This window comes from Procambarus clarkii, chromosome 84 (genome assembly GCF_040958095.1).
Source record: "Procambarus clarkii isolate CNS0578487 chromosome 84, FALCON_Pclarkii_2.0, whole genome shotgun sequence".
NCBI lineage: Eukaryota > Metazoa > Arthropoda > Malacostraca > Decapoda > Cambaridae > Procambarus > Procambarus clarkii.
Genome location: NC_091233.1, coordinates 18,009,065 through 18,033,232, shown reverse-complemented (window position 1 = coordinate 18,033,232; position 24,168 = coordinate 18,009,065). Strand labels below are relative to the sequence as shown.

The 24,168-nt window shown below is 42.3% G+C and overlaps 1 protein-coding gene and 1 long non-coding RNA gene across 3 annotated transcripts in view; one reads left to right on the top strand and one right to left on the bottom strand.

Moving 5' to 3' along the window:
* Positions 1-24,168, top strand: part of LOC123774878 (uncharacterized) — a 329,931-nt gene that overhangs the window by 272,604 nt on the left and 33,159 nt on the right. The gene's annotated exons all lie outside the window — the stretch shown is intronic.
* The window catches only part of LOC123774876 (neuronal acetylcholine receptor subunit alpha-10), a 54,790-nt gene that overhangs the window by 22,186 nt on the left and 8,436 nt on the right, over positions 1-24,168 (bottom strand). For both annotated transcript variants that reach the window (XM_069316582.1, XM_069316583.1), the window contains exon 3: positions 815-963. In XM_069316582.1, coding sequence (XP_069172683.1) covers positions 815-963 — 149 coding nt within the window. The remainder of the gene's footprint in view (positions 1-814; positions 964-24,168) is intronic.

Genomic DNA, 24,168 nt, shown 5'->3' with positions numbered 1-24,168 from the left:
TCGGTCCGTCCTGGACCGTTATCAAGTCGATCAGACCTCAATTGACTTGAGAATGGTCCAGGACGGACCGAAACGTCGTCGTCCTTTCACCTTCTAGTGTGTGGTCTGGTCAACATTCTTCAGCCACGTTATTGTGACTCCTCGCCTGCAGAAGGATAGGAGTTACGAGGAAAGGCTGGAGGGATAGTGCCTCAAGTCCCAGGTACGAACACAAGAGGATTTCCAGCATCCGGCTAGATGCTCACAATGTGATCAAGATTGATCACATTGTGAGCATAAAGAGAAAATAGACACACACACCGGCAGGGAGATTAATGAATGAGAGAGAGAGAGGGGAGAGTGTCAGAGTAACGAGATCGATCTGAGGGAGGAAAGAGGGATAGAGAAGAGGGGAGATGATGAGGGGTAGTGATGCTGAGCCTCCTCATCCACTACTTTTATAAATTATGAGGGGTGTGTGTCTCATCTTTCCTCCACTACTTTAATACCAATATCTGACAGATAATGCTTAACCTACGATACATTTTTTCATCTTCCTCTTCTTCTTTCTGTTCCTCTTCCTTCTTCTCCAACTTCTTCCTTCAGCTTACTGGGTACTGTGAAATTACCATAATTCACCAGTACTAACAGTGTCACCCCCAGATACTAACTACATCCCTAGCAGTGACTGTCACCCCCTGATACTAACTACATCCCTAGCAGTAACTGTCACCCCCCCAGATACTAACCACATCCCTAGCAGTGACTGTCAACCCCCCCCCCCGGCACTGCCCCACACCCCAGCAGTGCCACCAGCCATCCTCCCGGCACTGACCACGTCGATAATACTGTGTAAGGAGACTCCGAAGACGATGGAGAGGGCCTCGGAGGAGTTGGCTGCCGGCCGGACTGAGGAGTCGTAGTTCGCCATTAGGTACCGAGTGAGGCGGTACTCCTGCTCGTCCCCCTCCACCACCACCACCACTGTTGGAGAGAGAGACAAGGGCTCAGTCTGGTGTTGGAGAGAGACATAATGGGTCAGTCTGCTGTTGGAGAGAGACATAATGGGTCAGTCTGGTGTTGGAGAGACAGGCAATGGTCAGTCTGGCGACTGGGAAAGACTGTGATATGTCAGGTGATAAAGATAAAGACAGTTGTATCAATCAGGTGATAAGGAGAAAGACTGTGATTTAGGTCAGGTGTTGAAAACAAATGTATATCGGCAATTCAACACAAAGTCACTGATATCAGTCAGGTATTGAACAGCAAGTCACTGATATCAGTCAAGTATTGAACAGCAAGTCACTGATATCAGTCAGGTATTGAACAGCAAGTCACTGATATCAGTCAAGTATTGAGCAGCAAGTCACTGATATCAGTCAGGTATTGAACAGCAAGTCACTGATATCAGTCAAGTATTGAACAGCAAGTCACTGATATCAGTCAGGTATTGAACAGAAAGTCACTGATATCAGTCAAGTATTGAACAGCAAGTCACTGATATCAGTCAAGTATTGAACAGCAAGTCACTGATATCAGTCAGGTATTGAACAGCAAGTCACTGATATCAGTCAAGTATTGAACAGCAAGTCACTGATATCAGTCAGGTATTGAACAGAAAGTCACTGATATCAGTCAAGTATTGAACAGCAAGTCACTGATATCAGTCAAGTATTGAACAGAAAGTCACTGATATCAGTCAAGTATTGAACAGAAAGTCACTGATATCAGTCAAGTATTGAACAGCAAGTCACTGATATCAGTCAAGTATTGAACAGCAAGTCACTGATATCAGTCAAGTATTGAACAGCAAGTCACTGATATCAGTCAAGTATTGAACAGCAAGTCACTGATATCAGTCAAGTATTGAACAGTATATACGATGTAAAGTAAATAAGCATATCCAATATAGAGTATTGTTTAGAACATTAAGTATAGCCAATATTTTACAAATTTGTTCGTCTGTATATTATAAAATCATTATTACGATTTAAATAACACACATTATTTTAGTAACTATATAGATCTTATATTATGCCTGACGTTGGTTAGGTCACTAACTAGGCCAAAATAAGGTTATTTAACTAGTTAATTATTTAACTAACTCTTAACTAGGCCAAATAAAGTTATTATAATGAGGGCACTAACTACTCTGTAAATTTCCATATATGAAATTATCACAAGTTCTCTCTGGTTCTTAGGCAAAATGGTTTTTGCCTACGAGGCCTAGTATGTTCTTCTGATTTACCACAACTGTAAAATAAAATGTCTGATCAGAGTAGGCCAGATGCTTAGGGTTAGTCTCACCCAACTTTCCAACATGAAACAAGGGGTGTATATGAGGGATTAAAGGACAGTCCGGGATCGGCCCCAATGCTACTTTTTAAGAAATATCGGCATCTATAGCGACCCCTAACGATTTTCATAAAGTCTGAAATTTACGCGTTTTCCATAGAGTTTTTCAGAATTTGTTCGGTGTTTCATAATATTATATTTTCTGAGAGAGAGCGAGGGATAGGGGGGGGGAGAAGAGGAAGAGAAAAATGGAGAGAAGATAAGGGAGAGGTGAGAGAGGGGGGGGGATAGAGAAGGGGGGATGAAAGTGGATAGGGGAGATGAGAGAAGTGAGGGGGAGAAAGACCCGGGAGCAGCTGGATATATATATATGGGGATGGTAAGTTCCGTTGGGTAGCAGTTAGTTGCCTTGTGATCCTTTCCTTTTATGGGTCACGCAGTAGTGCAGAAGATAGAGCGACTGTCTCCTATGGCGGAGGTCGGGTGTTCGAGTCTGCTAGTGTCCAAGATGAAGGAAATATTACATCCGCGGTACTGCGGTATACAGTGTGTGGAGAGAGAGATTTGTGGTATATATGTATGTGTGTGTGTACATAGTGAACAGCTTTTCAAAGAGGAATACATTGTTCAAGTGAGTTACATCATACATAAATCATCATCATCATCAGTACATCATACAAGTGTCATTGATGACCGGAGGAACGCTTGAATATAACAATAGTGTTTTGTTCACATATAAAGCAGCGACTGACGTCTCTATACATGAGAAAACTTATTCTCTTCCAATCTCCAGCTCACTTTTTCTGTCCGATTTCTGCGTCGAAATCGGTGAAGATCTCAAATGGATTTGTAGGGAAATAGACAAGATTGCCGCAGCTCTCCAAACCTTCTGGGGCTTCCCACACTCCTAAATATGAGAGAGTTCTTTCTATGAATATCTTAGGGTTGAGCAGAGAGGACAAGACGAGAGGACACGTCTCCTGCCTGTTTCCTCAAGACGGTGAGGAAATAGAGATATATCTACACAAGAAAAATGTTCAGTATGTGATTCACATACACACATGTGACTTACACATATGCTGCATATGAAGTGATATTGGTATTTGGTTTATCCATTACTTTACATTTTTCAGGTATTAATATAACCAATTTCACGATGGAAAAGATGAACTGCATTTGTTGTTGTTGTTAAAGATTCGCTACCTAGAATAAAAAGTTCCAAGTAGCACGGGCTATGGCGAGCCCGTGATGAGCTGCAGCTCACAGGTGTTATATATATGCAGGTCAGGGAAGGGAAAAAACGGCCGCTCAAAGGGACCGTTCTTAATATGACTCAAGAGGTTCTCCGACACGACGACTCAAGAGGTACTTCACTACCCTTCAAGATGATTTCCTCTCACGCGATCTGTCAAGTATAGCCTCAAGACATTACGAGAGGTCCTCCTCGACACTATTCCTCAAGATGTCTACCTCTGAAGTGTCGTTCATGAATACCTCCTCCACACTACCACTCATAATGACTTCCGCAATACCATTTAAGATTACCTTCGAGTCCTTCACAGGAGAAGAGTTTTTAGTGTTACATATAACTTGTGAGTTTCTGCAAGTGTGTCGTATATTTCAGGCTCGCGTTTTCTATATGATTTGATGAAAACGACCGTGTGATCTCTAGCCATTGACTAGTGTTATTGGGGAGTTGAAATGTTGGGATAAATACCTCCCGACGACCAATCCTTTTAACAGTCTGTCATGGTGTAGTGCCCTGGAAACACAAACCGAAACTGTCTCCATTTTCCGCTTGTTACAACTTGTAATGAAGTTGTTACATCTTGGCTTAACGTGTTTGTGACGTATTAGAACGTTGTTACAACTTGCTATATTGGTTGTTATAACTGGTTAGGAGGTATTAAAACTTGTTCGAACGTTGTACCAACGTCGTAAATTCGGTGTGTGTTTGGCGGGTGGTTAACATACTGGTTATGTCTGTGTGTGATGCACCTGGCTTTCTAAGGTTCGAGTCCTTCACATGAGAAGAGTTCTAGGATTTAAAAAATTATTAACATGAGCTACGAGCCGCGAGGAATAGGGATGAGATGTGTGTAGGTTGTGTGTTGGGGTATTTGGGGGGGTTGTACCCCCCACCGCCATTCTGGTAGACAAGAGCTGGTAGTTGGGTCGCTGCCAGCCACCAGACCTCCTGGTGGTTTGAGAACATGTCCCCTGCTCCTTAACAACATTACCATAAAAGCCAACTATGCTTCGTTTTACCTGTTAACTCTCGTTAATAGTAAACATGATTATATGTATATAATATATATATATATATATATATATATATATATATATATATATATATATATATATATATATGTCGTACCTAGTAGCCAGAACTCACTTTTTGGCCTACTATTCAAGGCCCGATTTGCCTAATAAGCCAAGTTTTCCTGAATTAATATATTTTTTCTAATTTTTTTCTTATGAAATGATAAAGCTACCCATTTCATTATGTATGAGGTCAATTTTTTTTATTGGAGTTAAAATTAACGTAGATATATGACCGAACCTAACCAACCCTACCTAACCTAACCTAACCTATCTTTATAGGTTAGGTTTGGTTAGGTAGCCGAAAAAGTTAGGTTAGGTTAGGTTAGGTAGGTTAGGTAGTCGAAAAACAATTAATTCATGAAAACTTGGCTTATTAGGCAAATCGGGCCTTGAATAGTAGACCAAAAAGTGAGTTCTGGCTACTAGGTACGACATATATATATATATATATATATATATATATATATATATATATATATATATATATATATATAAATTATAATTTATAATAGTAATTCAATAAAAAAGTAATATTAATCAACTGATGTATATTTATATCAATGTATATTGATATCTCTAAATTTCTTACATATATCTAAATTTAGATAACACTATAGGTAATTTGAGTAGTTATGTTTTATGTTGTTACAATGACTTTCTCTTATATAGGTAATGAGCTGTAATTTTAAGTGAAAATTATAAATGGATAAACATTAATATGTTTAACATATGTATATTTATTACATGTAATAAATAATATTGACGGGACGACCCACGCACAATGCTCAAGTTGTCACACACTATTTCGTGATTAATATTCGAACAGACAGGAATTAATTTGAACAGATTTTTGCCCCATCAGTTCCCTTCTCCCCTTTCTCTCTCTCTCTCTCTCTCTCTCTCTCTCTCTCTCTCTCTCTCTCTCTCTCTCTCTCTCTCTCTCTCTCTCTCTCTCTCTCTCTCTCTCTCTGACTATCATGCACGTGTCATGCATAGAACATAAAGTCTTTTTGATTCTTGATTCAAGTTGAGACTTTGTCCGTTCCCTGATTTCCCAAGGCTACAAGCACGTCATGGTGCAGTGGGCGAGGCGTCTGGTAACTGTCAGTGAAGCTTGTCACTGGCTCTATATGCCGTGTGTGTGTGTGTGTGTGTGTGTGTGTGTGTGTGTGTGTGTGTGTGTGTGTGTGTGTGTGTGTGTGTGTGTGTGTGTGTGTGTAATTACCTAAGTGTAGTTACAGGATGAGAGCTACGCTCGTGGTGTCCCGTCTTCCCAACACTCTTTGTCATATAACGCTTTGAAACTACTGAAATGTGTGTGTGTGTGTGTGTGCGCGCGTGCGTGTGCGTGTATGGATCGAGCTTGAGCTCTTGGCCCACGGCAGTTTCAGCTGTTAAGCAACATTTGCAATCACTTTCATTCATCCTGTTTATATATTATATAAACTAATATAAAAAAAATTATATAAACAAATATTTAAAAAGATATTTACAATTTCAAGAAATGTAAATATTACACAATCATTTCAACTATCATATAACAATTCACAATTAACAACATTGATTACCTTCAATTTTAAAGATTTGCCAAACTTTTTATACAATTATAATAATCTGCAATTTTCGTGTGATTATATAATTTTATGTTCAAATCAGTACACATTAAAGGACTAAATTAATAGAGTGAGAAGATGCCAGACCCAACAGCCTGATTAAACTGCCTTTCTTCCGAATACGTCGCATTCGGTCACGGAATTCGCCAAAAGGTGACGTTTCAGTAAATACTGAAACTCCGTAATCAAAATCAAACAAGCCGGGTCCAAAATTTTTTTCAATGTGCCGATCATCGGTCACAATAACCTGGCTGATCATTGGATTACCCCAAAACTGTTAAAATATATAAATTGACTCGTAAAGCTCATTTTACTACATTATCAAAGTCGTCCAGTGACCCATACAGGCCTTGATAATAGTTATCTAATATTTCGATATTTTAAGATTTGTGTCTAATGTTCAGGGTCCCTGGGTCGAGGACCGGGCCGCAGGGACGTTGAGCTCCGAAATCATCGCAAGGTCATCCTCGTATATTTGCGCTAATCCTTAAAAATGACCTCATTCGCGTGTGCAAATGGTTTGAAACTGGGATGGAAATGTTCACTTCACATCTTCTGCACTCAGCATCCACTCCCATCCGTCATCCTCATCCACCCGGCATCATCCTCATCCACCCGGCATCATCCTCATCCACCCGGATCATCCACGGCCACAACACGAAACCACAAAATATCATTTCATGACAATACACAAAAATCTCCACATTTTCTTCCATTCAGAAAAAATTATCAAATCGTTGGACTCGCATGCACTGTCACTGCCCAATATGTTAAGTACATAGAGGCCATGCAGTTATCTATAAACACTATCATGTAGGAAAGGCAGCCAGGGAAGGCAGGTCCTATCTCAGAGGCTGAGAAGGTGACTGGGCCAGCCATAGGGAGAGAAATCAAATGTCTCAATAGAATGCCGTACAGGAGACGTAGAAGCCATCAGACTTGACACCGAATCCTTTCAAGGCTTCACTATAACCGTCCTTTGGACTTGATTGCTATCGCGCTCTGGACTTGACTCGTTGCTCAAGTCCTAAACGCAACATTGACGTGTCCCGGCTTGGAACTAGACCAAGCAGAGGTTGCATTTTGTCGCCAGATGAATAGTCCAGAGTTATGTTGAAATGGTGTGTCCGCTGGCGGCCTGGGTGATATACCAGAGGAAGGAAGAGGAGGAGGGAGAAAAATAGAGTAGGAAAGAACGGTAGGAAGAGAAAGAAGAGAATATGCGAAGAAAACGAATTAGATTGATGAAAATGTAATTGTATTATTAACCAATCCACACACTAGAAAAGGAAGGGACGACGACGTTTCGGTCTATCCTGAACCATTCTCAAGTCGATTGTTTAATGTTGATCGACATTACACAATCGACTTGAGAATGGTCCAGGACGGACCGAAACGTCGTCGTCCCTTCATTTTCTAGTGTGTGGATTGGTCAACATACTTCAGCCACGTTATTGTGACTTATCGCCTCCAATTGTATTGTTATAACTAGCATTATTAGTGATATCAGTGGTAAAAGTAGTAATAGAAGCATCTGCAGCAATACCAGTGGTTGTAATAGTGTCGACAGATGTTGTAGTAGTACAAGTAGCAACAACAGTGCTAGAAGTAGCAGTGGTATTACCGCTACAAGTAGCAGTAGTAGCGACAGATCGCCAACACTGATCTATAGTTGACCCTGAACTCTGGTCGTTCCAGTAACTCTGATTTTGCTAGAATGGGAAATTAGGAAACTTTATATCGCTTATAATCGAGAATTTATAAGGCGGCGTTGAAGTGGGCCTTGTCAGGGGGGGATACAGGAGAGAGGGGTAATTGGCTTCGTGGTTGTTATGGCAAATTTGTCTAGTGGTATGAATGGTGTTTATCTCTCAGGGGGGAGGGGTGGGGGCAGTTCCAGATGCTTTATCTAGTGAGAGGAAGATCTCAAAAAGATGTCTATATTGTTCTCCTTATATTTGGTGCATAGATTGCTTCTCAAGGGTCCATCGACACCCCACAAGGTCAAATTATGGAAACAGTATCTAGTTAAGACCTTCCTGTGTTACATTGTAATTGAGAAGATTAATATAACGATCATGTCATGTCATGTCAGAGGAGAGAGTGCTTAACCTGTATGATTAAATAGCACATGAGAGGGCAGGCTAGGAGCTGGGTTAGGGGGATCGGATTGAAGTAACGATACCCAAAGACTTTGAACTTCGGGGATCGAACGCCGGTCCTGTAAAAAGCGACGCCATCGCTCTACCGACCAGTCCAATTTACAGGTCTTTAAAAGTGGAAGATCAGGAGTGAAGATCACAGAGCCACTTAAGAAGGATCAAACAGTGGAATTAATGAAGACTTTTCCGATTATATTCAGCTCCCTTTCTTCCCTACCCTTGCTCTCAGGGAGATATTGCACTATCATCCATTATCTCTCTTTCCTTGGAGAGGTATAGCAGCATCTATCCATCACCGGGAGTCGGTGGCTGAGCGGACAGAACACTGGACGCGTGATCCTGTGGTTCCGGGTTCGATCCCGGGCGCCTGGGAGAAACAATGGGCAGAGTTTCTTTCACCCCTGATGCCCCTGTTACCTAGCAGTAAATAGGTACCTGGGAGTTAGTCAGCTGTCACGGGCTGCTTCCTAGGGGTGGAGGCCTGGTCGAGGACCGGGCCGCGGGGACACTAAAGCCCCGAAATCATCTCAAGATAACCTCTGCTATGTCTGCCTCAGGAAGACATAGTAGCATCCACCCCTCGCTCGTCTTTCTAATCTTGAGAGCAATAGCGATTTCTAAACAAATCCTAATCCTAACAATCTATAGGATTGTGAAGACTAGAGAGAATCTAGGAACATCCAACAAATAGTTTCTTACCCTATTCAAGGCCCTTGTGGATTTCTTTATTTGATATATGACGTTATTGGGATTTCTGCGTATAAATCTGAAGAACTGGTAAACACTGTTAGGATCTGAATACTAACAATGTAATCTGGCCATTATAGAGATCAACAGAATTGACAACAAATTAGTATTACAGGATGTTGGTTCGAGAAAGTTATTATCCTCACACTATCCAGTTCCTCGGATCGTCCCATTCCAGAATACATGGTATGGGTTCGATGCTCCTTATTTGAGGAAAGTTGTTACTGAAATGGATAATATTTTCGAAGGAATGACGATGATATTCAGACTTTGAATTATATTGTTTACAATTGACATAGAACTGTAATTGTTCTATTGTTTTGAACATTTACATTGGCTGAACTGTAATTGTTCAGTAATTGGGGGACGGGGTTTTATATTAGGGGGTTAATGTGAACCCATATGTGTTCCATGTACATATGGTATCCATCAGGCTTGAATACCCATTTACATGGTAAATAAACTTACAGGTTCCAAATGAACAAAAGAAACGATACAGTATTGTGGATAAATACCAGAATATTATCTAAGACAATGCAGAGTTACAACTCCCAAAACTATTACGATTGAGATTTAACATTACAGAAAGTGAAGGGACGACGACGTTTCGGTCCGTCCTGGACCATTCTCAAGTCGAATCGACTTGAGAATGGTCCAGGACGGACCGAAACGTCGTCGTCCCTCAACTTTCTAGTGTGTGGTCTGGTCAACACATCAGACACTACTAAACAGATTGAGACGTAACTTTATTGAAGACATCATATGTCGTAATCACCGTTTAATCAAGACAGAAATCGCCAGCACCTACTTGGGCAGCCTGAGGCTTGCAACCCGTGCAGAATCTTCCTTGCAAGACAGTCTTGCATGGATAACTAGTAAGAAAGTACGAAAGAATTGGTTTGGGAAGGGAAGGCTCTAAGCCTGACAGTAAGATATGTAAGTCGTCTGCTCTTGCATCCATTTGTCTAATAAAGATAGAGAAAAAAAAACGAAAATTCTTAATTTTAAAAAGTTTTGTATTAATGGACTAAATCGCCATATTGACACGTAATATATATAATTATGAGAGATTGTCTTAGTTTGTCTCTCTCTCTCTCTCTCTCTCTCTCTCTCTCTCTCTCTCTCTCTCTCTCTCTCTCTCTCTCTCTCTCTCTCTCTCTCTGTTCCTTTCACTTCTTTCACAGTGTCATGTCAGTGGGAGGAGAAATGAATGAACAAGTATGACACGAGGTTGACTCAGACTCAGATAAATAAGGAGCAGGAGGAGGAGGAGGAGGAGGAGAAAAGGAGAGGGAAGAAGACTGCGGAGGAAGTAGAGGATAAAAACGGAATAGGTGCAGAAGATAAGAAAGAAGGGGAAGTGAAAAGGTCAAGAGCGTCATCTCGGGGCAAGAAAGTGCCCAGCCTGATGAATTCTTCATGAAGTGGTGATTCTCGGTCTCACAGAAGCTGTTGAAGAAAGCTGCTTCAAGCTATCTCTCTCTCTCTCTCTCTCTCTCTCTCTCTCTCTCTCTCTCTCTCTCTCTCTCTCTCTCTCTCTCTCTCTGTCTCTCTCTCTCTGTCTCTCTCTCTCTCTCTCTCTGTCTCTCTGTCTCTGTCTCTGTCTCTCTCTCTCTCTCTCTCTCTCTCTCTCTCTCTCTCTCTCTCTCTCTCTCTCTGTCTCTCTCTCTCTCTCTCTCTCTCTCTCTCTCTCTCTCTCTCTCTCTCTCTCTCTGTCTCTGTCTCTCTCTGTCTCTCTCTGTCTCTGTCTCTCTCTCTCTGTCTCTCTCTGTCTCTCTCTGTCTCTCTCTGTCTCTCTCTCTCTCTCTCTCTCTCTCTCTCTCTCTCTCTCTCTCTCTCTCTCTCTCTCTCTCTCTCTCTCTGTCTCTCTCTGTCTCTCTCTGTCTCTGTCTCTCTCTGTCTCTCTCTCTCTCTCTCTCTCTCTCTCTCTCTCTCTCTCTCTCTCTCTCTCTCTCTCTCTCTCTCTCTCTCTCTCTCTCTCTCTCTTCTCCACCTTTCGTTATGCAACAATTCACAGGTGAGACTTAGGTGGAAAACACGTAATTAGAGTAAGGAAGTGAGAAAAAGTTGGAATAAATATGAGGAAAATCCCACAAGCCAGGATGATTTCTTGACACCGAGAGGATACGAGAACAAGATTGGAACTGGTATGTGACGACGGAGCAGAGCAATACTGTCCGTCCACTTTGACCATCGGGGATTGAACGCGGACCCGCTAGTGGGTGGACCAGGCCAAGTGGGATGAATTATTATTAGTTATTAAAGATTAATTAATGCTAATTAAAGATGAATTATTATTATATTCTTGGTTAATTGTAGACATCCCTTGCGTTTGTTTGTTACAAGACTGAGGAGTATATCTTTCTGTAGGAGAATTATTTAAAGAGCACTTCTTTAGTAGTAGTAAAAGAGAGTAGAAGTAGAGAGATAGAGAAAAGCTGTTACTGTTGATAGTTAAACAGTTACAGGATGTGCGACTGTTGAAATAACAGTGAACCGTTAGCCAATTCTGTTGTCAAAACGGATTTCTAAATGTCATACCCACCTAATTGTCCTTGCGGGGGGGAGGGGTTGAGTTTCGGCTCTTTGGTCCCGATTCTCAACTATCTATCAGCTGGTGCACAGGTTCCTGAGTCTGTTGGGCTCTTATCATATTTACATCTTCTTAACCACTCTGTAGCTTTCCTGAGAGATGTCATTGTAGAGAAGCTAAGTTAGCTGTGATTATTTAGCCTTTCAGAGTCCCACAGAGACCAGCTATCATCTCTTCTGTGTTCTTGAATCTAAGTTAAATCTCTGCAAAATATTCCGATATCGACGGTAGAGCGAAGGTCTCGATTCATGCAGGTCGGCGTTCAATCCCCGACCGTCCCAAAGTGGTTGGGCACCATTACTTCCTTCCCCGTCCCATCCCAAATCCTCATCCTGATCCCTTCCAAGTGCTATATAGTCGTAAGGGCTTGGGGCTTTCTCCCGATAGTTCTATTCCATTTCAATATCGGAAAATGATATCCTATCAGGATATCATCTACCAGGATGTTATCTACCACAGCAGCAGTGTAACTCCCGGGTATCTATTTACTACTATGTGTACAGAGCCATCCAGGTTAAAGAAACGTGCCCAATCGTCTCTGTTTTAAAGCGGGAATCGAACACGGGACCTGCGTTCAATCGGTGGCGTATATCCCCCCCCCCCTGGGATACAGGGTATAAGAGTCATAATAGTGAGGATAGTGGCGAAAGAGATGCCATGGTGACTACATACAAAATACCAAAATCCTCTGAATCCAACCAAAACTCAGGCCCTAATATGATAATATTTAGCCTCACGGTAAGAAAACTATTATTTTTCTTTTTATATGGGAGATATATGATAATTTTTTAATATGGGAGATTATTAATTACAAATATTATTATGCTTCCTATAACACAGAATTGAAGTGACAGACAAAATTCATTCGAACTTATCGGTTAAGGTGACAAAATATGCTTGACAACATTGGTGATTATCGAAAGAAATGTTACTACCTCTTTACTACCTAATATTACTACCTAATGTTACCTAGTAACTATTACAGAATAGTCAAAAGCTTTGATGCCCTGGTCGGTAGGTCGTACAATCTACCGATTTATTCGGTGTTCGGCGTTCGATTCCCGATGATTCAAGTGGATGGGAACCGTTCCATCACTCTCTCGTCGAATCCCAGCTCCTTGTCAGGTCATTCTCCCTTAAGAGTTACACAGTCACACACAGGCACAGTTGATTGTGTCTTCAACTGTCAATCAACTGGTTCCACCAGTTGATTGACAGTTGAGAGGCGGGACCAAAGAGACAAAGCTCAACCCCCGCAAGCACAACTAGGTGAGTACAGTCATAGTTGAGTTTATCTAGGGATGATTTGATGTTGGATTGAGTAATATATTATGCGGAAAACATGATATATCTATTCCGTTCCATTTCGTCACTCTTCGTAGCAGAGTGACGGAATAGATCATGTACTGTCCCATCTTTTCCGTACCATCCCGGCCTCATAGAACGTCACATTTTGCCGTATATTCTACCTAAAGGTAAAAATTATCGTACTAGAAAAATGGCTCGCGGAATTGACATTGTCCCGTTTTCTGTTTTGGGTCCTCTGGTAGGTTAAGATAAGCGCATTTTAGTACGACAGTTTCGTGACGTTGGGGAAAATTAGGAGGACGGGCTGCTCTTACATACTCATATTAACTTGGCGCTTTCTCCAACCAGGTGACTTAAACGGTTGAGCCATTATCACCTTTCATGATGATTGACCTCCAATGGTCGAAGTAGTTGGGCACCATTCATCCACCTCTCTCTATATAGTCAACTGACTTAGTACTTTCTAATTCTCTGCCGCTTTCTCTTCAGAACCTTACTTCTAAAGAGGAGAATATTGTTGATAACGTCTCAAGACAGAGCTCTGCATTGGATCAACACTACATTCCTCTTTAGGGACACTCTAGTGAAGACCTCACTAGAGAGGTCAAGAGGTCACACTGTGTCAACAAGGGTGCCTCTGGCTTCCACCTGAGCCCTGTACATCCACCATCTGCGACAGTTGCTCTCTCTCTCTCTCTCTCTCTCTCTCTCTCTCTCTCTCTCTCTCTCTCTCTCTCTCTCTCTCTCTCTCTCTCTCGTAAAGTTCTTTCCGATACAGACACGACAACATCTTTTTGTACAAATCGAGTCCTTTACTGTCAAGACTGGCAGTGTCGGCTTTCTCTGACGTGTCATTTCCGGCTGGCCCAGTCTTGACCCAGCTCTTTTCCAAGCCTTTTCTATCCTTTCTCCATGCTTCATTCTTTCTCATTCTTCTCTCCTCACTCAGCTCCCTTGCACTTCTCATTCTCTTGTCTCTCCCAAACTTTCCCCTTCTCTGCCTCTCTCAAACTTTCCAATTATTTCCAAGCTATTTATCGCCGCTTTTTCAATCCCTAGCTATTTTTTTTCTACACCAAGTACTCTCGTTGCAACACTTATGTCGGTAATATAGAAACTAAAGTAGGTCCGTGCACTCTGGCCAGACATCGGTGAGTGAATTGTGGGCAGAGATGCCCTTAATTTCTGCAACCCAGGAATTGCCTTAATTAGGAAGGGAGCAGGAACCCATTACCTTAATTCTAGCTAAGGTAAAATACATGTTTTAGGCCCATCAATAAACTTGCTGTTTAGCAAAAGATGCGTCGGTCATAAAAAATGGAAAGGAGATTGAAACACTTTTAAGGTCATAAGTGTATTAATTTTCTAAATATTGTGCATTAAAATATTGCTGATTGAGTAATCTTAAGAAGGATTGAGGTTGATGTGCAGATGTTTATTTACGATACAAAATATTTTGAGAACTATACGAAATATACCAATAAATAAAAAATGTTCTATACGAACAATAAAATTGTTTCTATACGAAAATCGTATCTTCATGAAATACTTTTCCCTTATTAAAAAGAAAAAAGCCGTTTCGGATTATACTTGGAAATTATCAAGAGGCAATTTGTATACACATTTCTTTGAGATTATCAACAGGCATTTGTATAGAGATTTATATGTGATGAATATAGATATTTGCGGTTGACCTACATAGGGGCCAGACGAAACCTCTTCATCATGAAGCGAGTCAGTGTAATATGGACCAACAGTCTCCTGTGGAAGAGGCAGTGGGGCCATCCAGGATATTTTCTGGTCCATTGGTTTCCAGCGTGGGAGGTCATGTGTGAGGGGTGGGAGAGAGGTCACCCATTGTGGTGGGAGGGGTGAGACTCACCCAGTGTGGTGGTTGTGTGGGGTGGGAGGGAAGGTGGTCACCCGGGAAGATTGCGTCGTGTATGCTATCTTGATATCGTTGGGATCTGCGATGGGATCTTTCTATGGACAAGAAAGTGTGAGCGTTTGGCCTCTCTCTCTCTCTCTCTCTCTCTCTCTCTCTCTCTCTCTCTCTCTCTCTCTCTCTCTCTCTCTCTCTCTCTCTCTCTCTTTCAACACATTTACACTACCGCCACAACCAGTATTACTACAACTACCATAACCACTACCACAACTACTAACGTCAAGAACATTTCCCTACAGCAACAAGCAAGTCTCTGCACTATAGATCAGCTTCACTAACATGCATTCTTTGCAATATGTTCTTGTTGTTCTATTACAAAACATATAATTAGCAGGAAAAACGATTTTCCTGAGTTTTATGAAAACTCCTCAAAATCCTACAAGAGAAAGAGAGCTGGGTTGACTGCATTTCCATAGACTGCAATGGTCATTTGACATTGTTACTCACACAAGGCTGACGTCTAAGATGTAATGATTATCTAATATAACTAGGACACAGGAAAAGGTTCAGGAATACCTGATGGAAGAAAAACTAAGTGTTTCCGGAAAAGTATAGACAGACTGGCAGGAATAAAGAAGATTGGAAAGAATCGACTCACTCTTAGTCAAAAAGTTTTCACATCATTAGAGGAGAAAAACAGAATGGACTTGATCACTGCATACAAGATACTGAGGGGGGGGGGACTCTATACAGATGGTCAAGAGCAATGCAACTGAAGTTGTGGAAACCACCTCCATCCACAAAATGGTTTCCTTGGATACATTTTCAAAATATCTATATATTGGATATATAAGTTTATATATCCTTTATATTTCTTTCCATCTACCCTCAGTCTAATCCTTAACTCTCTCTGCTCCTTAGTATTACCTCCATCTTCATCTTATTCATCTTCATCTCATTCTCCCCCTCATCCATTATCTTTCCCTCCTCTCCATTCCCTCTCACTCGTCTTTCTCTCACTCCCTTCTCCTGATCCTCACCTCACACCTCACTGATCCACGTCTGATCCTCCTCCTTCTTCTCTTACGTCCCTCTCTGATTTTCCTCTTCCTTGTTTAGTCTCTTCTATTATCCCGTGTTCTCCCGAAGGACCTTTCCCATCTCTCGCTTCCCCTTTATCCCCTCTTCCGTTATCTCTCACTCTTGGGTTTCCATTCCACAGGTTTTCTGATTTAATATTTCTCCCCTTAGAAACTCTGTGCTCAAAAAAGAAAGTAATATAAATGATCTTAATACATTATTCATTTATACATGTGACTATGAATGAAATCTCTAGAAAACAGGCCAGGTATAGAGATGACATATAATATCATCATCAGGCAGCAGATAACATGTTTCTCTTTAGTACCTCTCATTCTTTTTCTCATTCTATTCTCATTCAACAATTTCTCATTCACTCTAATTCTCTTAACTTACGAATTATCTCTCCCTTCATTTCTCTCTCTCACTATCTCTCACGCTATTAGTCATCCCATTCAGTATTCCAGGTACTTCCTGTCTCTCTCTCTCTCTCTCTCTCTCTCTCTCTCTCTCTCTCTCTCTCTCTCTCTCTCTCTCTCTTCATCTTCGTCTCAACAGGAACGGCACAGCCATAAGAGGATGAGTGTGGGGGAAGGACTTACCACTGAATGATGGATCCTCAGAGAGCTGCAGTTAAGCTGGGGAAAGCTGACAGATATTTAGAAGTCCACAGACTAACTCATCTGACTGGTCCTTCTGACTGGTATAACCGGATGTTTCATCTGGCTTGTATTCTAAGCTCGTATATCTGACTAGCTCATCTGATTGAATCCTCTATTACAGCTAGTTTGTCAATTTGGATGATCTTTCAAGCCGGCTGGTTCAGTGTGGCATGATCATTTGGTTGGACCATCTGGCTTGCGCATCTGGCTGCTCATGTGGTTGACCCATTTACCAACTTAAGTCAGACTTGACCATCCGGCGTGCCCATCAGGCTGCTGCAAATATAATAAAAATGCTCCCAGGAAGAATCTCACTTGATGACATGGCCTTAGTCAATAGGTATTGATTTCCTACTTCCAGCAACTGCAATCGACCATCTTCTCTCATCTTGGCCGCAGCATCTTTACTTCCCTGTCTCTAGGCGCCAAGATCCTCGTATCAGCGGCGTCTGCAACCGCCAGCTCTGGAAATGCCATTAAAACCTCTTCCCCCACCCATCTCGAAATTAAAACTTGAGTTTCTCAAAAGTGCTGCAATTCACAGCCTTTCAAATAAAACATTCTTTAGACCTTTTAATATGTGTGGGGACGTGGGGAAATGACTCTAGAAGCCGGGAAAGTATATTAAGCGAAGCGAGTGGATTATAACCTTTACAGAATTCAGAATTCAGAAAGTACAAAGATATATCTCCAATCGAAAACAAACGTCCAAACGATAGCTAAAAACAGAAAGAAAACAACACAAAAATACATGTACGGCAAGGTCAGGATACATATGATCCTACAGGTACAAGGGTAAGGATACATATGTGTGATCCAACAAAAGAACAGCTAGGAACGGGCCTGAAGACGAGCCCCACAAAAGCTTACGTTGGGAGTTTTTTTTTTTTTATTATTATTTTCTACCACAGACGTGGCCACACATTTACAATGCTAACCAGCATATATACATTTTCTTCTGTCCTCCATGGACAGGGTTAGAGATGTGTTAAACATATAGTTCAAGGGTTTATTAAACACTCAACCACAGAAGGTGATTCGGTGCTTTTAAAATGCTAAGCTAACCTACATACGTAAATACATAGATACACAGATTTACGTATGCCCTACATAAAGTGTTCGATGTGTCTTTTACAGTGTCATTAATGTACATTCACAAAGGTGAAATGTAATTCTGATCAGCTTCCATATATACTTTATACCCGTTGGGAGTGTGTGGGGCCCGGGCCGGTGGGTGTTTACAACAGTTACCCCTTGCCCCTGCTCTAAGACCCTCCGCCACAATACTGTCCCATGGGGGAGCCCCCGCTACGATATTCAGGAATATTCACAACACGACCTGCGACCTAAGCTTTCTAGAGGCGCTCTCTCTCTCTCTCTCTCTCTCTCTCTCTCTCTCTCTCTCTCTCTCTCTCTCTCTCTCTCTCTCTCTCTCTCTCTCTCTCTCTCTCTCTCTCTCTCTCTCTCTCTCTCTCCCTCCCCCCTTCCCCCTCTCCCCCCTCCTCTCCCCCCCTCCCTCCCCCCCCTCCCTCTCCCCCCCCTCCCTCCCCCCCCCCTCCCTCTCCCCCCCTCCCCCCCTCCCCCCCATCTACTTGGGCTGGACGGTAGAGCGTCATGCAGGTCGGCGTTCAATACCCGACCGTCCAAGTGGTTGGGTACCATTCCTTCTCCCCGTCCCATCCCAAACCCTTATCCTGACGCCTTCCAAGTGTTATATTGTCATATTGGCTAGGTACTTTCTCCTGATAGTTCCTTCTCTCTTTCTCTCACACTCTCCCCCTCACTCTCTCCCCCTCACTCTCTCCCCCTCACTCTCTCCCCCTCTCTCCTCTCTCTCTCTCTCTCTCTCTCTCTCTCTCTCTCTCTCTCTCTCTCTCTCTCTCTCTCTCTCTCTCTCTCTCTCTCTCGCTCTCTCTCTCCACCAATTCCCCATCACAATAAAGCCATTTCTTGGCCCAACCTGCTGAAATCTTAGACCTGCTTCTTCAAATTCCTTCCTCGGGAAATATTTATGGAATTCGTATTCCCATTTCCAGTTTTGAAAATCCACCGCGATAGAGAATCACGATAAAGGAGGGGAATAGACACTATTACATTTCCCCATCTCCCTTTCCCATATGTGTGAGGATAATGCCCGGATTTAAACCCAAAGTTTATCGGAAATACACTTTTTTCCTTAACCCCTTAATGTAATGGGTTTACATTACATTAGGATTTAAGGGAAAAAATTACTCTTTCCTTAAACCCTAATTTAATGATCGAATTATTTTGAATCTGAAGATCTGAATTGGGAGTGTATGGATTCTGGCAGAGGATTGGGTCGTTAACCTCTGCTCATTAGCGTGACACGTCGTTAAACGTAAACATATTCAGCTGATTCCATTTCACGATATTTCAAACAACTCAAAATTGATGTATCATGTATATCAAACGTATCCGGTGCCAGTCGTAATTTAAGATACCTGAGGGGGGTGGGGGTGAAGGGTCGGGTGGATGGGAGAGTCAGGGTGATGGGAGGGGGGGACGAGACGGTTGAGGCAAATTTCTTATGTCCTATTTTTTCTTATTTATTTTTATTTTGTAGCTTTTTGTAGCTGGAGTATATTTTAAACTGTTATATATATATATATATATATATATATATATATATATATATATATATATATATATATATATATATATAATATGAAGACCAAGAGTCAATGAACAATTGCTAAACAGTAACTTTCTCAGCTGTCCAGTTCTTGAACACATTGTTCATATGTGTTCATGTGTGTTCAATGTGTGTTCATACATATATTGTTCATACGTTCATACTGTGTAACTAGCTAATCTAGACTGTAACTTGTTTAATCGTATGAATTTTGGGGTTAAGTTCCTGAGCCCATTGTGTGCATCTGTAACCAATTCCTCTACAATCCATTGGATGAGTATGGGGTCCATGTACAGCTATAGCATGGGTATGGGGTCCACTACCACCCACAGGATGGGTATGGGGTCCACTGCCACCCACAGGATGGGTATGGGGTCCACTACCACCCACAGGATGGGTATGGGGTCCACAACCACCCACAGGATGGGTATGGGGGCCACTACCACCCACAGGATGGGTATGGGGTCCACTACCACCCACAGGATGGGTATGGGGTCCACTACCACCCACAGGATGGGTATGGGGTCCACTACCACCCACAGGATGGGTATAGGGGGCCACTACCACCCACAGGATGGGTATGGGGTCCACAACCACCCACAGGATGGGTATGGGGTCCACAACCACCCACAGGATGGGTATGGGGTCCACTACCACCCACAGGATGGGTATGGGGTTCACTACCACCCACAGGATGGGTATGGGGGGCCACTACCACCCACAGGATGGGTATGGGGGGCCACAACCACCCACAGGATGGGTATGGGGTCCACAACCACCCACAGGATGGGTATGGGGTCCACAACCACCCACAGGATGGGTATGGGGTCCACAACCACCCACAGGATGGGTATGGGGTCCACAACCACCCACAGGATGGGTATGGGGTCCACAACCACCCATATGATTCGTACTGGGTGCATAATATTGCATAACAAACCATAACCTGTCTATAATTGCTTAGTCACTAACAGGGCAACTATGCATAACTAGTAAAGATCGCGATCACACACTACTAAAATTCTCTCAAGTCGTCTTAAATGGTTTTGAAAACAATGACATTCCACGAGCATTCTTTTCCTATCTACGTAGAGTATTTCCCTATTCACAAAGTGTGTATAGGGCCAAAAAGTGCCTTAGTTACCAAAAGGTAGAAATGAGTCAACTTAATCTGAGTATTTATATGTTTCTGAGGGTGGTGAAGCAAGAGGGAAGAAGAGTGGGAGGTAGGAAGAGGAAGAGAGAGGGAGAGAGAGAGAGAGAGAGAAAGAGAGAGGAAGAAGAAAGTGGTGACATGACAGCCTTCGTCAGCGAGACTTTCTCACTCGGGGAAAGTTACGACTTGAGGAATAATCAGTTCTGTAGTTTACTGCCGGCCTCCTCCTCTCCCTTATCTGGGAGAGAGCAAGAGAGAGCGAGAGAGTGAGAGAGAGAGAGAAAGTAGCGACAGATAAAGTACATGAATTACATGGGTGAACTAGATAACGGGAAACCCATTCTCTCTTTTTCAAGCAGATATCCAAGTGTAGCGAGAGAGAGAGAGAGAGAGAGACCTTGATTTTGCATGTATGTGATCGTCAAATGTGTTCTGTTCATGTTTAGCATTCCTAATGATCGCTGACTCAAGGAACACCCTTGTTCCTTGAGGCCTGTCTCAAGGAACACCCAGACGGCAGTTGTCATACCAAGAAACGGTAGAACATCACCAATTTCAATATCTACTTTTCTCGACAATATTAACATAGCGGATATGTGTGTACATTAGAAATAATATTGCAATCTAATTCTCCATGTTAGTCGTACGCTGCTCATTAGGATTCCCTAGAAAATACTTACTAAATAGTACAAACTACTGTCCTCGTAATTTTAATGTTGTCTGACATACCTTCTGCCCCTATTCACGATCTTTGATATTCTTAAATCACCTCTTTAAGAACTCACAAGTTGTACCAAAATCTACCCGTACATGTTTCTTAGTACCTGGGAGATTTTTTTTTATCTTGAAGTTATCTTGAGATCATTTCGGGGCTTAGTGTCCCCGCGGCCCGGTCCTCGACCAGGCCTCCACCCCCAGGAAGCAGCCCGTGACAGCAGACTAACTCCCAGATACATATTTACTGCTAGGTAACAGGGGCATCAGGGTGAAAGAAACTCTGCCCATTGTTTCTCGCCGCCGCCCGGGATTAAACCCGGGACCACAGGATCACGCGTCCAGTGTTCTGTCCGCTCAGCCACCGACTCAACCTTTATAGAGATTATAAAAAATTATTATAAGGGCCTATAACAAGAACCTAAAGGGAACTATTAGGAGACAGCGCCAAGCCATTACGACTATATAGCACTTGGAAGGGATCAGAATAAGGATTTGGGATGGGACGGGGGGAAGGAATGGTGCCCCAACCACTTTGGGACAGTCGGAGATTGAACGCCGACCTGCAAGAAGCCTGACCGTCGCTCTACCAAGTGGAAGTAATAGACCTCGTTTTTTTTCTTTTGTCATGGTAACGAACGCTGGAAACTGGCCTCATAAAGATCTGCGTTTTCTATGCATCGGACTCAACAGGGTTTGGTGGGTTGCTCGGGGTTGGCGTCGTTTCTAGGTAACTTAGTAGGCTGGATTTGTTACGGAGTGACAAATTAAAACACCGATCTGTATGCAGACTATATCACGGAGGGGGGATAAAAATGCTCGAATTCAGTTTAATAAAAACGTTAGATAAACGTTTAATAAACGTATATTCAAGATTTTCAGTGTTTAATTAACGTTGCGTCAATGTTATCAACGCTGATTTATTCGTACCACGAGACATTTATTCGTACCACGAGACATTTATTCGTACCAGGAACCATTTATTCGTACCATGAGACATTTATTCGTACCAGGAACTATTTATTCGTACCATGAGTCATTTATCGTACCATGAACCATTTATTCGTACCAGGAACCATTTATTCGTACCAGGAACCATTTATTCGTACCAGGAACCATTTATTCGTACCAGGAAGCATTTACTCGTACCAGGAAGCATTTACTCGTACCAGGAAGCATTTACTCGTACCAGGAAGCATTTACTCGTACCAGGAAGCATTTACTCGTACCAGGAAGCATTCAATCACATGACAACTCACAGCAATTTGGAACAGGTGTAATATATAGTTGAACTGTTGGAGGTCACAAGCTAACAGGTTCGAATCCCATAGGATAAATACCTCCTCATTAACCCGCTGGGCGAAGTGCTTGTTAGAGACGGAAGCCAGCGGTGCAGGAGGCACTTGAACCACCTCGTTATCTCTGGGGTAACGAGCAATATTACTGCAGGTTATTACTAGGTAATTGTGGAGGGGAATAAGTAAAGCTCATTTGCTTAAATAAGTTGAGTGAAAAAAAATATATATGCATAATAAACTACGATCATATATATATTCGACCACGAATATATATATATATATATATATATATATATATATATATATATATATATATATATATATATATATATATATAAATATAGGCCTCTCCAACCATAACGAAGATATCTACATATTGTTCCTGTTAACTCACACATGGTAGTAACTACACAATCTACGACCACCTAGGACCTACGAGGTCGTACTCAACCCGTAGTTATTGTTAATGTGAACGACCTCGTAAGGCTTTGGAGCTCGTAAACTGCGTCAGATGCACAGACAAACTGGCGTGAGTTAAGAGCTTCAACTATCGTAAGTATGCTTGATGGAACACCTGGTCACCTGACAGCTGGGTGGATAAGTGGAGGGGTTATGCCTCCATGATATTGGAGGGATCACCATAGACCGTGCTATTTGGAACTTTTTGTTCCAAGTTCCATCACATTAAACTGCATGGGGTGCACAATAAACTACCCGATTCCATTGCTAACAATCAAATCAGTCTTCACAAAAACACTGTAAGAAAGGCTGGGATTACACCTTATGTTTGTAGAAGTCAAAGAGCAAATGCTGAATCAGTTGGATTTAGTCAAATTATGGAAAACTCTAGACGGTTATCCGATAAAACGCGCCATATATATATATTTTTTATGAGGGGATCATTTCATTTTTTTCCCGCCAGAAGCCAATGAGGCGAGGACAGACTATCAAAGAAATTTACAGATGATTTCGAAAAAAAGTAAAATCAGGCCAGAAGGATACATTTTGACCCGGATGTGAGAGTGACAATGATGGTGAGGGTGGTGAAGGTGGTGAAGAAGGTGATGGTGGGTTATTGGTTGTTATAGTGAGGGTGATGGTGATGACAGGGCCATGAAGGTGATTGTGGTGGTGATTGTGATGGAGTTGGGGAGTTTATGGCGGTGGAGGTGGAGTGTGTGATGGTATCACAGTTAGTTAGGTTAAGTAGTTTAAGTTATTGTAACTTTGAGACTTCAGTATACTATGCCACCATCCTTCCTGATCACCATCCTTCCTGATCACCATCCTTCCTGATCACCACCCTCCCTCACCACCACCCTCCCTCACCACCACCCTCCCTCACCACCACCACCACAACCTCCCACCACCACCTGCTATCCACCACCACTACCACCAACACCTTGAAATTCCACAACTCACCCAAGACATAATCCTACCTAGGCTCTCGCCAGGATTAATTCTTGTTAGGTGCGTTAGGATGTGTGAATCCTCTACCCCCCCCCCCCCCACACACACACACAGAGTAAGGGGAGTAAGAGTAATGGGAGACACGATCACTACCTACAAAATTATCAGAGGAATTGACAGGGTAGATAAAGATAAATTGTTTAACACGGTGGTACGCGAACAAGGGGACACAGGTGGAGACTTGAGTACCCAAATGAGCCACAGAGACGTTAGAAAGAATTTTTTCAG